At 32.9% G+C, this 16,658-nt stretch overlaps 3 protein-coding genes across 5 annotated transcripts; 1 reads left to right on the forward strand and 2 right to left on the reverse strand.

Moving 5' to 3' along the window:
- The first annotated feature begins 872 nt into the window (after window positions 1-872).
- Window positions 873-5,072, forward strand: LOC117780125 (protein argonaute-3). Its single transcript, XM_034616535.1, has 8 exons — window positions 873-961; window positions 1,812-2,232; window positions 2,334-3,754; window positions 3,824-4,007; window positions 4,074-4,239; window positions 4,302-4,434; window positions 4,537-4,785; window positions 4,855-5,072. The coding sequence occupies exons 2-8, from the start codon at window positions 1,815-1,817 to the stop codon at window positions 4,939-4,941; spliced, it is 2,658 nt and encodes an 885-aa protein (XP_034472426.1). The 5' UTR covers window positions 873-961; window positions 1,812-1,814; the 3' UTR covers window positions 4,942-5,072.
- A 3,134-nt stretch (window positions 5,073-8,206) lies between these two features.
- Window positions 8,207-13,900, reverse strand: LOC117780124 (protein bicaudal C). Its single transcript, XM_034616534.1, has 9 exons — window positions 13,503-13,900; window positions 13,391-13,440; window positions 12,841-12,910; window positions 12,686-12,765; window positions 12,282-12,608; window positions 12,094-12,219; window positions 11,332-11,713; window positions 9,852-11,066; window positions 8,207-8,535 (listed from the first exon to the last, which is right to left on the reverse strand). Exons 1-9 carry the CDS (start codon window positions 13,807-13,809, stop codon window positions 8,291-8,293), a joined length of 2,802 nt encoding a protein of 933 aa, XP_034472425.1. The 5' UTR covers window positions 13,810-13,900; the 3' UTR covers window positions 8,207-8,290.
- LOC117780126 lies at window positions 13,830-15,516 on the reverse strand. Of its 3 annotated transcripts, none has more exons than XM_034616538.1 (2): window positions 15,169-15,516; window positions 13,830-13,911 (listed from the first exon to the last, which is right to left on the reverse strand). In XM_034616538.1, exon 1 carries the CDS (start codon window positions 15,318-15,320, stop codon window positions 15,186-15,188), a length of 135 nt encoding a protein of 44 aa, XP_034472429.1. In that variant the 5' UTR covers window positions 15,321-15,516; the 3' UTR covers window positions 13,830-13,911; window positions 15,169-15,185. The 3 variants fall into 3 exon arrangements, with proteins under 3 accessions (XP_034472429.1, XP_034472427.1, XP_034472428.1); XM_034616536.1 differs by lacking the exon at window positions 13,830-13,911 and adding an exon at window positions 14,045-14,057; XM_034616537.1 differs by lacking the exon at window positions 13,830-13,911 and adding an exon at window positions 14,058-14,086.
- Window positions 15,517-16,658: the final 1,142 nt, after the last annotated feature.

Genomic DNA, 16,658 nt, shown 5'->3' on the forward strand with positions numbered 1-16,658 from the left:
TCGTATCAGCAGCACAGAGGTCTCACCCAACGAATTTGATTTTAATATATTGATTGTTACTTTCGTATTTAGCTATGTATATAGTATACACATATGTATGATTTAATAAGCATGTACATATGTACATATGTAAATATACACATATATAAAACTGTGCTGGTTGGTAACCAATAAAATATGCGCTGCTTGTAGTTTCCTTTAAATATTGCAACATTTAACAATAAGTCAAGCTCTATATAATCGTAATTTTAATAGCTGGTATGTGCATCTTTCAATTCCATTTAAAAATGTAAAATAAGAACATTTTAAGATAATCGGTACACAGCTTATCGATCTACAGAAATCCAATTATTATGACAAGACTATCGCTTCGAGCGTATATCGATTGCCGGCTAGCTATCGTTTAATTCAGGGGTGAATTGAAACATCGATAGAAAGTTCGGCTAACAAAGATTGTTACATTCAAAATTTGAAGATACCGCCTTCTGCTAATGAATTTACACATAGAAATTATATGAACGAAATGTACAATAAATATATTAGCATTTATTGATTTATTTGGAGAGTTGTCTTCTGGCTGAAAAATTCGAGCGAATGGCTACGGAGTTTATTTTTATTAGTATTACGATTTCATTTCAGGGGTATTATATGCACATACTTGTTTGATACACGAATTCCCCTTAAGCTTTCATTAAAGAAACAAACCGATAAGTAGCTTGAGAAAAAGAATTCTTTAATTTAATTGCTTTTCCGCGTTACATGTATGTCTTGGCCTTTTAAGTAGACAGCGTACTTTCCTAAGTGATGACTTCGGAAAGCTTCAGATATTAATCGATGTTGGCTTTGACATCACTAAAAATAAAGTCAACTTTACATAGTTATAGTGCAAGTGGCGGCAACGACGTCGTGGTTGAATTTATAGACAACATCGAGAATATTAAACACATAAAGAAAATTTAAGGTAAGGATGTTTAATAATTTATAATAGCACATTTAGCTACATTTACTTATGAATAAGCTCTTTAATTTATCTGCAAAAGTTTGTTATATATGAACATCCGAAAATTCATTGTATACACGCAAGCTTACATATATATATGTATGTATGTATGTATATGTATGTATGTACATGTATATGTATGTACGCATAGTCATTTCCAAAAAGGCAAAACTCGTGGTTTTTCCGTTAGAGCCCAAGTTATATACACTCAAAGCGACATAGACATTAAAGTATAAAATTCCATAAAAAAAGCAATATGAAAATAGTTTTTTTTCTATGGGACATACTTTGTTTTGGGTGGATGATAATAGGGCTTGTAGTTTACAAATAAACGGTACATTGCGTAGAGGTTATTGTAAATTTTTGTCAGTGTTGCCATTTTAGCTAATAAATATATGGGAATTTTTTAATTTGAATAGGTAGAGTGTGAAGAAATGATTGTAATTAGAAATAGTATAGTCACTAATCACTTTGAAATAATCCAACTTATACGCACGGCTGCCACTTAATAAAATAAAAAAGCGCAAAAACAAAAATTTTTTTAAAAAGAGCCAATTTCACTAACAAAGAGCCAATTTCATGAAAACTACCCAATTCTTATAAAACAACCTAATTATTTGCAAAACGGTTAAGATCTAAATTACATTCTTAATAGTTTTCAAGAAATTCTTGATTAAACCAAAAAAGAGCCAGTTACAATATAAAAGTGTCATTGCGCCAACGGGAAAAAAAGACCTAGCGTTTGCGCAAAAACGCCAATTGTGCCAACCGTGTTTTTACGGAACTAATGTCTTTTTACTTTAAAATATAGAAAATGTCCGGCAGAGGTAGTTTATTGTCGTTATTTAAGAAAAAGATTGAGCCTTCTGAGGTTTCTTCGTCGAGTGGAGAATTGGCCAAAGACAGCGGCGTGGATGCTGATCAAACAGTTTCAAGCGCCGAGTATCGTCGTGTTGCACGAGATAATAATGCAAGTGAGCTGGAGTCCTCCTTACAAAATGTCAGTATTTCGATTGGGCGGGGCCACGGACGTGGACGTGGACAATTCCTGGAGTCATTCAAGACCCGTTCACAACCACTATCGGCAACAGGATCTACAGATAGTTTTCCCAGCGATTTGTCATCAAGCAACTTGAACACTCCAACTGACAATAAAAATGTATCAGAGAACATCAATCCAAATGTTCCCGTAAAGGAGTTATTTTTGCCAGAGAATGTTTATGGCTCCAATGGTAAGCATACAATCTTTTTAAAAAATTTATTAATAAAAAAATTTGAACTTGAATATGCAGCTATGATTCTATTTTTACTTCAACTTTATTTTTTTGTTCAGGTACTCAGGCTAATTTGTCAAGTAACTATATAGGACTAAGTTCTGACCCCAGTAAGGGAGTTTACTTTTATGAAGTACGATTTAATCCTTCCGTTGATTCGGTACATTTACGAATGAAATACTTGAGCGAACACAGAGATAAGTTTGGAGGAGTTAAAACCTTTGATGGAACCATTTTGTACTTACCAATATTGTTAAAAGAGAATTTGACAACTTTTGTTTCGAAAACTGCTGATAATACTGATATCGAAGTGCGATTGCTATTTAAAAAAAAAGAACCTCTAAAGAACTGCATCCAACTGTACAATGTTCTATTTGATCGTGTTATGAAAACCTTGAATTATGTCAGATTCGATAGGAAGCACTTTGATCCCACGCAACCAAAGATTATACCGTCTGCAAAGTTAGAAGTTTGGCCAGGATACGTTACGGCTGTCGATGAATACGACGGAGGTTTGATGCTTTGCTGTGATGTATCACATCGATTGCTTTGTCAAAAAACCGTATTAGATATGCTTACAGAGATTTGTCAACACAACAGAAGTAACTACCAAGATGTAGCCAAAAAATACTTATTGGGCAGTGTTATTATAACACGATACAATAATCGCACATATAAAATTGACGACATTTGTTTTTCCGAGAATCCACAATCACGATTTGAAACACGAACTGGATCACTGAGTTATCTGGAATATTATAGAACACATCACAACATAAATATTAAAGATGACAGACAGCCGTTGCTTATTAGCATAAAACAACAGCGTAAAAATGAGACCTTGACCAAGGAAGAGGAAATACGTTATTGCCTTATTCCGGAACTTTGCTACCTCACCGGACTACATGATGAGACTCGAGCTGACCAAAAAATAATGCGTGAGATTGCAACATTCACTAGAGTTTCGCCAAATCAACGTCTGCAAGCTCTTGATAAGTTTATAAAAAATGTTAATCAAAACGCTGAAGCAAAGCAAATTCTTGCAAATTGGGGATTATCGCTCGCCAAAAATACCATCAATGTGATGGGGCGAAAAATAAATCAAGAGCAAATTTATTTTGCAAATAAAAGCGTATCAGCTGGACCAAATGCTGATTTCTCAAGAGATGCAACAAACAATGAACTTCTTGAAGTCGTTAATTTAAATAACTGGATTTTAATTCATACACGAACGGATTTACGCACTTGTAAAGCCTTTATAACCAACATGGAGCGATGCTGTGAGGCTTTTGGCATGAAATTAGCTAAGCCAAAAATATTGACATTAGATCAGGATCGTGTGGACTCCTATGTGGATGCACTGCGCCGTAATATTTGTGAACAAACCCAAATAGTTGTTTGCATTTGCCCAACTAGTCGCGACGACAGATACTCTGCCATTAAGAAGATTTGCTGTGCAGAAATACCTGTCGCATCACAGGTAATCAGCTTTGAAATCAAATTGTTGAAATTTTATTTAAACGATTTTAATATTATTAATTAATTGCAGGTTATAAATTCAAGAACCTTATTCAACGAACAAAGGAATCGGTCAATTGTTCAAAAAATCATCTTACAAATGAATTGCAAATTGGGAGGATCATTGTGGTCGGTGAAAATTCCATTTAAGAATGTTATGATTTGTGGAATAGATTCTTATCATGATCCCAAGCAAAAAAGCAACTCTGTCGCTGGTATGTTTAATAAGTATTTTTATAATTTAAACAGTATATCAATTAATATATTCATAAAAATTATAGCATTTGTAGCTTCATTAAACTCATCATATACGCATTGGTATAGCAAGGCGGTAATGCAGACCAAAAAAGAAGAGCTAGTTAACGGACTGACTTCGTCATTTGAAATGGCCCTCAAGTGCTATAAAAAGAGAAATGGTCACTTACCGGACAGTGTAATAATTTACAGGTACAGCAATTAAATAATTAATAGTATTTAGTAGTTATTTTAATATTTGTCTTCATTTTCAGAGATGGCGTTGGAGATGGACAACTTAACTTATGCTCAAAATACGAAATTCCCCAGTTTGAGGCCGTATGCGGCAAAGCCGTAAAAATTACGTTTATTGTAGTTCAAAAACGTATAAATACCCGATTCTTCGCGGTAAGTAAGTCGCTATATATCAATAGCCAAATAATTCTCAAAAGTCTCAATCCTACATTTTGGCTATTTAAATAAAAAACATAATTTAATATTTTTTTTTAGCAAAGTGGCAGGGATTATTCAAATCCACTGCCGGGAACTGTGATTGACCGATGCATTACTAGAGCTAATATGTACGATTTCTTTTTGGTTGCTCAAATGGTTCGCCAAGGAACTGTGAGCCCAACACATTTTGTGGTTCTTCAGGATGATTCGAATTATGGTCCTGATATCATACAGAGATTAACATATAAATTATGTTTTCTGTATTATAATTGGCCAGGAACTGTTCGAGTTCCAGCCTGCTGTTTGGTAAGCGATAATAACTGAGTCAATCATTGTATCATAATCATTCTAAAATAAATTTTTTTTTATTTTTAGTATGCTCATAAGATGGCTTACTTGATTGGCCAAAGCATTCAGCGCGATACTTCAAGCAACTTGTCGGAAAGATTATTTTATCTATAAACACAATTGGATTAATTAATTTTGTTGTTATTTTCTTCTACATTATCGAACAACTTATAACTTTGGAGGTCACACTGTCTTTAACTTTTATTATTTTGACATTTATTGAAGAACAAAAACATTTGATTTTCATTTTATAATCCAGAAAATTATTTTTATTTTCATTCAATTTCCTAACAAAGAACACTCATTTTTATTTTTATTGTATTAGTTTTACTTAACAAAGAACACTCATTTTTATTTTTATTGTATTAGTTTTATAAATAACAGCTAAAAAGTCATCAATTAAAATCAGGCACCGACTTGTAATTTAAATAAATATCGACTTAATCGCCAATAGTAGAAGTGCGCTTTATTTCCAGTTCGGCATTTAAATACATCTTACGTTAACAGTGTGTGAAATGCGACCTTAATATTAAAGAAGTAAATGTTGCTTTAGAAATGAAACTGAGTTGAAAGGTGCTACTGACTATATTTTTTGTTATCACATCATTTAAGCCGTTTTCATTTATCTTAAAAGGGACTCAATAAAAACTAAATGATATATATAATATAATTGCGACCTTATTATTAAAGAAGTAAATGTTGCTTTAGAAATGAAACTGAGTTGAAAGGTGCTACTGACTATATTTTTTGTTATCACATCATTTAAGCCGTTTTCATTTATCTTAAAAGGGACTCGATAAAAACTAAATGATATATATAACATTACCAGATTATTACCATTAAAACTTGTGAATTCGAGTAGTTTAGCTGATTCGAGCTCTAGATTTATTGTTGATATTGTCACTATCAGCAAACATCAAGATATATTCTTATCTAATTTTTTTTTAAACTATAAATGTGGATTCCTTGTTATTTAAATTTTTGTTAAAATTTCATAATAAATCGGAAATAAATGAGAGAACAAACAATTGAGCCCAATACAAAATAAACGATTAAAGTAAACAATAATGAACAGAAATAATTGCATAAAATTAAAAAGTTCATATTTTCATATCTTTTTATTTCCTTTTATTTATCAAATTATGTAAATTTTTCAACAATAACATAATTCCTTAAATTGCAAGTAATATTATAACAATACTTATTTCTTCTCTTATTGAACTAATTGAGGTTTTTTTTGGGTTTTCCCAAATCCTTGCAACAAATGTTGGATCAATTAAACAATTTTTAAATACCACGTGACTCCAATATTATTTAAATTTTTAGTTATAAGCTAAAAATGTTTAAAATATAAGTTACCTGTTAATTTCATAATAATTTTATAATTAAATCTTAAGTTATAAGTTATTTCTGCCTTTAAAAATATAAATGTAAAAAATGAAATTGTTTTGGTTAAGCTTTCGAATTTATAAATAAAAATGCGTTTACATTTCGTTTCTATATTCTTTAGAAGTTAAAATTAATATAATTTAATACTTTTACTTGCACGAGTAGGGGGTCAAATAATCTAGATTCTAGAAGGGGCTGTACATATATTCGATATACACACATTCGATAAAACTCTTGTTGAGATAGTAGTACACCATCGTAGCATCGAAAAATTTCTGTAATCGGATGCTTTCAATATTGTTTATCAGCAAGACTCTTTAAAATTACAGTTTAATTAATGATATGGTTATTTTCAATATAAAAGATTCCAAGCGGAATATCTATAAATGCTGTTATTTCTGTTGTAGTTCATGATCAGATTGATCGAGGGTAGGGCAGAAAGATATTAAAAGGTAGTGCAAAATATGTATTAAATATTTTTCTATAAAAAATATAAGCAATCATTTCATTTACATATAATATAGCTAAATTATTCACATTTCACCATTAATTTTACTAAAAATTAACACATTTACTAAAAAATCCCTAGATTAGTAATACTTTTTGGTAGCTCTTGCCAGGTAATATTTACGTACATATATATTTACAGAAAGACCTTGAAATTTGTAATTCACTTAACCAAAGACAGAAATTCTTAAGCAATAAATGCAAAATTCAGAAATTTATTATCGCAGACATTTGAAAAATCCACATTTTGAAAATGTTTGCAGGTAATATTTCAATATGTACAGAAATTCCTTGAAATGTGTAATAAACCAAGCCAAGGATGAAAGGTACTTAATGTAATCTGCGTATGCAGGTAACTGTCTGCACCTTAATCCTAATGCTTTAGCGTTCTTAGAAATTTAAGAAAAATTGTGATGTTTTCCAAGCACATTCGGTATAAATAGGCTGATTTCCATAGCAACTACAGTTCATTTCTATCCGAACCTTGTCGGCATGTGACGTGTTTCCAATTCGTAAAGTAATTTATTAAACTATTTTGTGCTTAAATAAAATCTTATTACATTTATTCAGCATTTAAACTATGAAGACGTTGTGTTCTGTGATTTTCGTTTGCGTTTGTGCCGTTACCAAAAAAAATATATTATATTCGACATGCCGACTTGATATATCTTTGTTTGTTTGTCCGTTGGGTAATATTGAATGCATTAAATGTTTTCAAAAGCCTCCAAATTAAGCTTTTTTGTTATTTTTTATTTTTAATTTGTATTTTTGGAACCGTCGTCCTTCGGCTTGTCGAAGATAGATCTTCTATAATTATTACCTGATATTTGATATTTTTCGATACATTTCTATTGAAATAGTGGCTTTATTTTCAAAGATCACAGCTTCTATATTCTTAATATTTGCAAAATACAAAATTATTAAATATATTTCCTTTAAATTTCTTTGATCTATTTGATTCTCTGATCTATTATTTGTATATTTTAAAACTATGACGTTAGTTTGTTGTATCATATGTAGATATATCTTAATTAGTTAAAAGTATAATAATTTAACACAGTTGTTTTATTTTTAAATACTTTCAGACAATTACTTTTTATTCAGATCAGTTTGTTTTTTTGTTTCTTTTCTTTTGAATTTTACAAGCCATAAAGTGTTTTTTTTTTGTTTCAAACAATATGTTCTTCAGTTAAATTCATTCTTTACAATATACATTATAAATACGTAGTAAATGTTCATAAATAATTCACAATATTAATATTCGTTTGAGTACAAATGCGAGTATAAGTCAAGCCAAACTGTAAATTGCAAATTTTGTTGTACACTACTGAAAACATCTCAATTTGTTTGGTTTTTTTGTTTTATATGTTTAGAATTTTTTGGTTTTTACTAGAGTACTTAGTGTCTCAAGCGAGCTTAGAATTAATGTTGAATAAATAAACGAGTTGAGTGTTGAGTAATGTTTTTTAGTTTTTAGGTTTTGTTTTTGTTGAGTTTTTTTTCTTCATGTTTTTGATGTTATTTAGCTTTTGCTACTCAGCATGGATTACAACCACTATCGACAGCATTACCACTGATTCGAGGGGCGACGCTCGGCTCCGGGCGCAGCGCTGCCGGAGAATCGCGGCGAGGAGCTCTGCGAGGAGCTGCTGCTGGGCATACTACTGCAGGCGGCTTCGTTGGCCAGAAGCGTATGAATGGCCGCCAGCAGCTTCTTGCGAGCTCCGAACGCGGTGATGCCCAGCTCCATGAGATTCTCCTCGGTCAGTGTTGTAAACATTTCCAAGTCAATTTCGTTTAAAACGAAAATTTCTAAAAAAATGGAAAATTAATATTAACATTAAAAAAAGGACAATCCGTTAAAAAAAAAAAATTTATATTAATAAAGTCGTATTAAAATATTTACAAAGAAGAAAACATCTTAAAAAAGTAAAAAAAAATAGAATAAAAGAAGAATCGTATAAAAATATATATACACATGTAAAAATGTAAATAAGAAAAAATACAAGTAGTGAATACACAATCAACAATCTAATTTGTTTAATATAAATTGATCGTGTATTGAATATTACTTTAAAAAATAAAAAAAACTTTAAACAACAAAAAGTCTGAAAACATTAAAAAAATAGCTTAAGCTGTATAACTATGAAAAATTAAATTCAAAGAAACTGTAAATAAAATATTTGTTACTAGTAAATCTAAGACCCTAATCCAAAACAAGAAAACTCAAAAAAATTACAAAATATCAAAAAATTAAAAATTAAATAATAATATGCCTATTTGCCCATTGTAATACTAGCTCGTTGTAATGTACATATATTGTAAGAAAACTAATCTTTAAATTATATAATCCTTATTATTGAAAGAAGAAGAAAATACAACCAAATAAATAATAACAAAATAGGAAAAAAATTAACAACAAAAAGAAACAAAAAGAAAAATTTAAAAAGCATATAAATAAAATGAAAAAATATAAAAAATACCCTACAGTAAAACGAAAAAAAAAAAATATAAATAAATAATAATAATGACCCTAAAATGAAACTACAAAAATGAAAATACAACCAAAAATTAAAAAAAAGGAAAAAAAAAATGGAGTACAAAAAGTCCACATATTTATCAGAATTAATTATGGAGTTATGCACAGCAATTATAATGAAATTAATACATTTAACCATCTATAAAATACTTTTCCGTGGTAAGCACATACACAAAAATCCATAATGCAATCCATCAAGTATTTAATATTCATTTGTTATTTTTCCTTAGATATAAGAAGAGTTTCTCCCAATCCCGGCATCGAATTTCAAGTCAACTGAATCATATAGTTCAGTTAATCAAGATAAATGCTTCGAAAATTCTAAAACAATATTGGACTGCCAAATTTGGTTTAAATTGTTTGTGATGATGATAGTAATAAACTAAAATGGAACTGGAGGATATTTTTGTGGTTGTTACGAATAATTTTAAGGACTTACATACAAATTAATATATTTGATAAAAAAAAAATCTATTAATATAAACCAAACTTATGCTTTAAGATATTGAAAACTAGGATTAAGTTTCGATGTGCAATAAGATAACATAAAAAAGGCAAAAAATTATTGTGGTTTCTTTGGTCTACTCACTTATGTAATGCTCCAGACCGACGCTTGTCAATAGGGTATGTATATCCTTGTGTTGTGAAAGCTGCATGCGCCGACTCACGGGCGTGGCATCCAAGAGTCCCGTTGTGGCACCCAGCCCATAGGGGGAGCACAATCCGGGTGGTGGGGGCGGCATACGCCAGCCATTTGCACCGGTGGCACCACCATCATCCACCGTCTCAATGGGTGCCGGAGAGGTACGGCTTAGACCCATGCCCAGCCAGGCGGGGGTGGGAGTACGTAGTTCCCCCGCAACCGGAGTCCGTTCCATGGCCTTGAAACCGAGAGCACGCTTCATATCAAAGTCCAAGGCCCGTTGAGTCGCCTGCTGCTGCTGTTGCTGCTGTTGATGTTTGCCAGCTGCTGCGGCCAGATCATAGTGAAGATTGCGATAGCTCTCGGCACTGCCGGGCAACAGATGAGATCCGCCCATGGCACTGCCCAGACCAAGAAGGACACCATCGCTCAGACGACGGCCAAGACGAGCTGCTCCGGCAATGCTGCCAGCCTCACTGCTGTACGTGGAATCGGGCGAATAATGCGCCCGATTGTTGCAACCACCCGACGACGAGGATGTCGAGGAGACGGCACCCTGCAGTTGTCCATACGGTGGATACGATTGCTCCAGCGATGTGGTGCTGCTGCTGAAGCTCTGATAACCGCTAGTATTCTGACTGCAACTGTTTCGCGGCGATAGATTCACCTGACCCGCCCCGCCCACTGTGGGCGGTCCATTCGAAGCCTGTGGAGGCTTCAATAAACCAGATCCTGGCACTTGCAGATAATTGTTGTTGTTGCTATTACTGCTGCAGTTGTTGTTGTTGCTGTTGTTGTTGTTATTATTATTATTGGTTATCGCTGGCACCTGTCGGGGCTGATAGCCACTATTATGCAATTGCATATACTTCTGCGTGGGCGTACATATGCCAGTAGGCGTGGCCATGCCAACACTCGCATTCCCATTGATCATCATCGGATTCTTGTTACCATAGGGCGTCAATTGTCCCCCCATTGTTGGAGGCAACAACGATGGAGTTTTCGGACTATCCGGATAGCCAGCCAGGAGTGCTGTCAACTGCGTCCGATATGCCAAATTGAGATCCTTATCCTTGGGCATATAATAATGATCGGGTAGCTCCGGCTTTATAGCGGGCGTCGTTAGGCGCAGAATCTCCTGGCGTGCCTCGTAGATCTTGTCTGTAATAAAAAAAATTATATTTGTAGCAATCAGTTAATATACATATATAAAATAAAAAGAGTTATTAAAGTATCTTCTTTAAAAAGAAAATTAGTATTAATCCTGGGATACTATTAAAAGATCAATAGAAATATTTTAAAGAGCTAGGAAAAACTTTTCTAAAGAGAAATAAAGAAGACAGAATATGGAAATAGGAATAGAATATATTTAGCAAGTTCCTGCTTTTCACTAGATATATTTTTTTTCTACTATATAGATACTTACCTATAAATTTCTCAATACCCTTGATTACGATAGCCAATGTGCTTTGTCGCGCCTTTTGGCGTAGAGTTATATAGACACCATACTTGATGTTAAGGCTCATTATTTCGGATGCATCGGTTTGATTGTCGGGAAAGTCAAATATCAATACAACGGGCAAATTGCCAAGCAATTGTTGTCGCGCCCTATAGACATCATCGATGCGTCCACTGATTGTGACCTGAGACTTTTTAAGCGGCTTCACATTCATATCTGTCAGATCGGGGAATATGATTTTGGTCTGTGTGCGTTCCATAATGCTCAATAGATTCACATTGTTCTTGCCCTTGACAATCTCATGATGTTGTGGCGATATCTCCATTTGTACATTTACAAGAATTTGATTCTAAATTGGAAATAAAATCAAGTAATATATGTTTAGATATAAATGATATTACCCTCTTTAGATAATATATATTGCTATTCATTTTCACAGTATTTTCTCCATCATATAATATTAATTTTTTGCAAATTCGTAATAGAACATAAATAATATTATTTGGACAAAGAGTGTAAATATTTTTTTTTATAAAAAAAAGTGTTAAAACATGAAAAAAAATTGTATTTCTATTTTAATTTTTTTTTCGTTTTCACAATATTTTGTCTATTATAAAAATATTAACTTATGTAGTACAACAAATGTATATATTCTTAATAAAGGAAAAAGTACAAGCCCAGCAAAAATGATAATGTAGAGGAAAAGACAAAAAGATACTTTCGACTTACCGCAATACTTTCGAAGGCAAAGTTGATCAATAGCTGTGTGGCATCACGCACCTGGGCAGATTCCTTCTCGGAACCCTTCACCAAGACCAGGGACGTGTGTAGCTTGGGACGCGACGAAAATATGACCTTAAACAAAAAGCAACATCTTGGTTTGAATTGATCGAAAAGAAGTACTTTTGTGGTTTTACCTGCACATTGAATTTGCTCTCAATCATTTTGATGTAGGGTGTCTCATGATCTGGCTGCGTCTTGCCGGGACCCATCACAGGCATCTCGAAGGAGATCAACAGTGGCGTTGATAGACGTACCATGGCTCTGGCACGTTCGACACCTTCCAGACTGCCGCAGAGCGATACCTGATTCGATTTCTCCGTGGGATTCGAACGGTTCGAGTCCGGGAAATGTATGTGCGTGTGTGAATCATCCATAATTCGTTTAATATTATTACCGCCGCGGCCAATAATGTACGAATGATCCGTATAGCTGACATCCATTTTCATAATCACGCGAGTTCCCTAAAGATACAATATATACAAAACATATACATGTTAAAATTTAGCCTTAAAGAAAAGAAATTTTTTTCTGTACGTACCCTTGAGTCTAGGCTGCTCAGAATATGATCTTTGGCGCGCTGCACCTGCTCCACTTTACCCACAATACGCACATGGGGATCTAATAATCATATATGTTCCAAATCCATATACTGTATGTAAAGAAATTTCCTTACAAAAAATTTTCATTTCTTACCTTTTTTGCTCTTGGCACCAATCTTTAGTCTGCAAGGCCAGCTCACATAAGTATCCGTAGTGTTCATTATCTAAAAGATATTCAGTATATATGCATATATGGGTTATATGCGTCTTTATATAATACACTTAAATTTGGCTTCAATAATTAGAAAATGCAAAACATTTATAGTTTCTTCACTAAAATTTAAATGATGTCTGCTAAATGTTTAAACATGAATTTCGTTTCAGAGTTTCAACGACATATATGAGTTTGAAATATGACTTTTGTATAAACCGCCTACTTCGAGTAATACAAATCCAAAAGTTGAATTTAGAAATGAAAGTAAAAAAGTTCTCTTGTGAGTCACCTTGGAAATTGATTCGAATTTGAAAGAAACTACAGAGAATCGCAATTCAATGATGTACAGATGCAACTTTTCTGATCATAATGAATTGACAATTGGTTTCTTTTCAACTCTCTTTAGTTTATAGTTATAATTTGATTATTTACTATACCAATTTATACCTTACTTAAAGAATATTTTTGAAATAATCCTTGTCCGACTTACATCATCAAAGAAATACTCCGCACCGTTCATGCCCTCAATGGCGCTGTCCTCTGTAAAGAAAGAACAGAGTTGGAAGAAGAAGAGTTCATAGTAAAGTCATGGGTATACGCACCCTTTATCAAATGTTCCAGTTTCTGTCGATCAACCTTGAAACGTTCCGTGTGCAAATCGTCCGGATTTTGTACGCCCAATTTCAATGCAATAGCGCGTATGTCACTCCAATCGCTGTCCACCGATGAAATTTCACTCTGCGTCTCGCTGGGTGCTCCACGTACCCCACCGGTGCCTCCTGTTGCAGGCAGGGGCAGGGGCAGGGAGGTGAGACCAACTGCAACTGGTGTGGATTTACCACTGGCCATGGCGGTAACATCCGCTGCCGTTTGATAAATAAGTTCATTGAACGAAGCACAGGAGAGCATGTTGATGTTATCGCTTTGTCGATTATCGATTGTCGGTTGTTTTGGTTTTGTTATCGGCGTATCGATTTACACTTGTCTTCTGCAAACTTGCCCTTTCGATGGCTAGTTAAATATTCAAAAACAATCAAAATGTGCATTCACTGTGGTCCGTCTGGGTTTAATTTGGAATGTGCTGGTCAACGTTTGGATGAGAGTATGCGTATGTGTTTGTGTGTGTATTTGAAAAATACAGTTATTGATGAGATGAGCTGTGTGTGTGTTAAGATGGAAACAAAGCCTTAAACAAAACATTTCAACCGATACAAAATTATTGTACTGTTTAGATATTTTATAATTTTATTATTTATGAAAATTTTTTCTATTAAAAACTTAGGAAACATTTATTTCTCCACTATTTACATTTTTAATGATTTTTTTACAGCGTTTTTTTGACTTTCCACAATATATTAATAACAGATGTGAAATTTCTCGGCTATATCAGTTCATTTTTAATTAATTATACATAAAAAAAAATAAAAAGTTGTTCTTATTCTTTAAATTTTTGTAATATTTCTACGATACTTTATAAATCGACTAAAATATTCTTATTGGTTTTAAGTTCCTAGATTATTTCGTTGTTCCCATAAAATTCTATTAATTTTGATAGATATTAATTTACTAAATTATATTACGATTTTATTTTTCCGTAGTATTTTTAATATTAGCTCTAGAGTGTTTCATTTTATTTCTATCAATTTATGCATTACAAATAATGAAAATATTTTATATTTCCATGGTATTTTGTAGGGTCCTTAACTTGAGATTTATATTTTTGCATGATCCCATAGTATTAATTAAATGTTCAATTCAATATTGAGCATATTATATTGACAATATACATTTTAATTCTTATAAAAAGAAAAAGTTGAATTTAATTGCTCTGAATTAGTTATATTACTAATTTCAAGAGTATTTATTTTCTTTTAAAACATTAGACTCTTTAAATAATAAAAAAGGGACTCCAACATGCTTATGCAATTGTTTTCGTTATTTCAAACATTTCTAGGATATATTGTTGCTTCTAAGACACTTTTGCTTTGTAATTAAACCATAAAATTTTTTCTAACATACATTTGAATTCCACTTTTTTGTTATAAATATTAATAGGAAATTTCTAAGCAATTTCTGTTCACAAACATTTAACATAACCTCTCTCCATAAAGTTTGTTAAATTGCCATGAGGTTCCCCTTTCATCCATATTTTGTGAACGGAAACGTAAAGAACTTAAAGATCAGACATTGATGAACAGTTAAAAAAGAGATTTACTTTATACGCTTTGACACTTTCACTTTCTTCGACTTTCTTTCACATCGACTTACCGAACCAGTTCGCCACTCTATTTGAGATTGAAGAGCCCTTGAAAGTCCAAACAAATGGCATGCGTTAAGTCCTGGACAAATTGTATTGCCTCGACGAGACAAATGTTCATAACAAAATTACGAATTTGTACGAATCTTTCGACGAAAGGCATTTATATTGTGATCAACGCAATGGATTTGTCTATATGTATTTATTATATAGAATGTTAATGTGCTTTCTTTTATTTCTTTATCTCTTTCAATATTATTATATACTTTTAACGATATATTTCAAATGCGAAATAATAGAAATAGTCGGTTTTTAAGCTAGGAACTTTTTTTGCTACCAATTGTAAGTAAGACTTGAAGGCAATTGAACGTGCTGTGGAATTTCGAGATCTGTCGTTGATCAATCGCATGTTTTTGTCGCCAGCGAAAGCTTCAAATTAACTGTTAGTCCTAAATTGTCTTTGGCCAATGGGATAAATGTAGTTAGGCGCCTGGAGAAATGCTCAATTGATATTGACTGGGTCAACGAACCACTCGCAGAGAGTTGAGTCTATCAACCCAAAAATGTCAAGCTCTTTTCAAACAAAACACACATAATTACAGAGAGTTCAGCTGCTGTCACAGAACAGACCTTAAGAGCGCTAGCTTAGCACTTGCTCTCTCCAAATTGTTTTGTTTTTGTTACAAATTTCATGCTACACATCAGCTTAATTGCTTCAATTACTATCTATGTATGTAAAACGCTTAAGCTAACGTTTCTCTTAAGTTTTAAACATGTTCACATGCTGTTAAAATGTTGCTAAGCCCCGACAGCACGCTGTTATCTTAAAATGTTGCCCGTGCTTGGCGCCAAAACAAAATATAAAAAGGAAATTTTCATACATGTACATATGTATCTAGTTATTCCCGCCAAAACAAATTAGAAACTCACCGCGAAAATGAATTTTTAGCACAAAGACACAAGTTTTCTTTATTTTCTTTTATAACATTTATTAAAAAAAAAATGATCAAGTATGGGCACAAATATAATTTATCAAGTTATTCGACAATTAAGACGGTCTTTTATTTTTGATCACGTAAAAATTGGTATTAATTTTGTTCACAATTAATGTTTCGGTCAATTGGTCAAATTTGAGTTGATTGGGAGGATTTTTGGCAGTCGTCTTATTTTTTCAATTTAACCAAAAAAAATAATCATTACCGAAGACGGGAGCGCGGGGGAATTTTACAATTAATAAATCGAGACACGTGTGTGGAAAACACAGAAAAATAACTAATCATGAAGAGCGAAATTAAATTGTTGTCCGAAACAAGGTCAAGTTGGGGGAAAAATGCGTTAGCCGAAATGAAAAAGATGGCCCGGTTTTGTAAATAGTTTAAATAATACGAAACTTAATTGAGTTATTCGAATTACAACGCGTCGTAGTAAATATAAATGGACTCGGGCTAAATCGGTGCTATCGTCGTCATTGAGGCGCGTTGACTGCCTGGCTCGAGTCTGG

The sequence above is a fragment of the Drosophila innubila genome (assembly GCF_004354385.1).
Source record: "Drosophila innubila isolate TH190305 chromosome 2L unlocalized genomic scaffold, UK_Dinn_1.0 4_B_2L, whole genome shotgun sequence".
In the NCBI taxonomy this organism is placed as follows: domain Eukaryota; kingdom Metazoa; phylum Arthropoda; class Insecta; order Diptera; family Drosophilidae; genus Drosophila; species Drosophila innubila.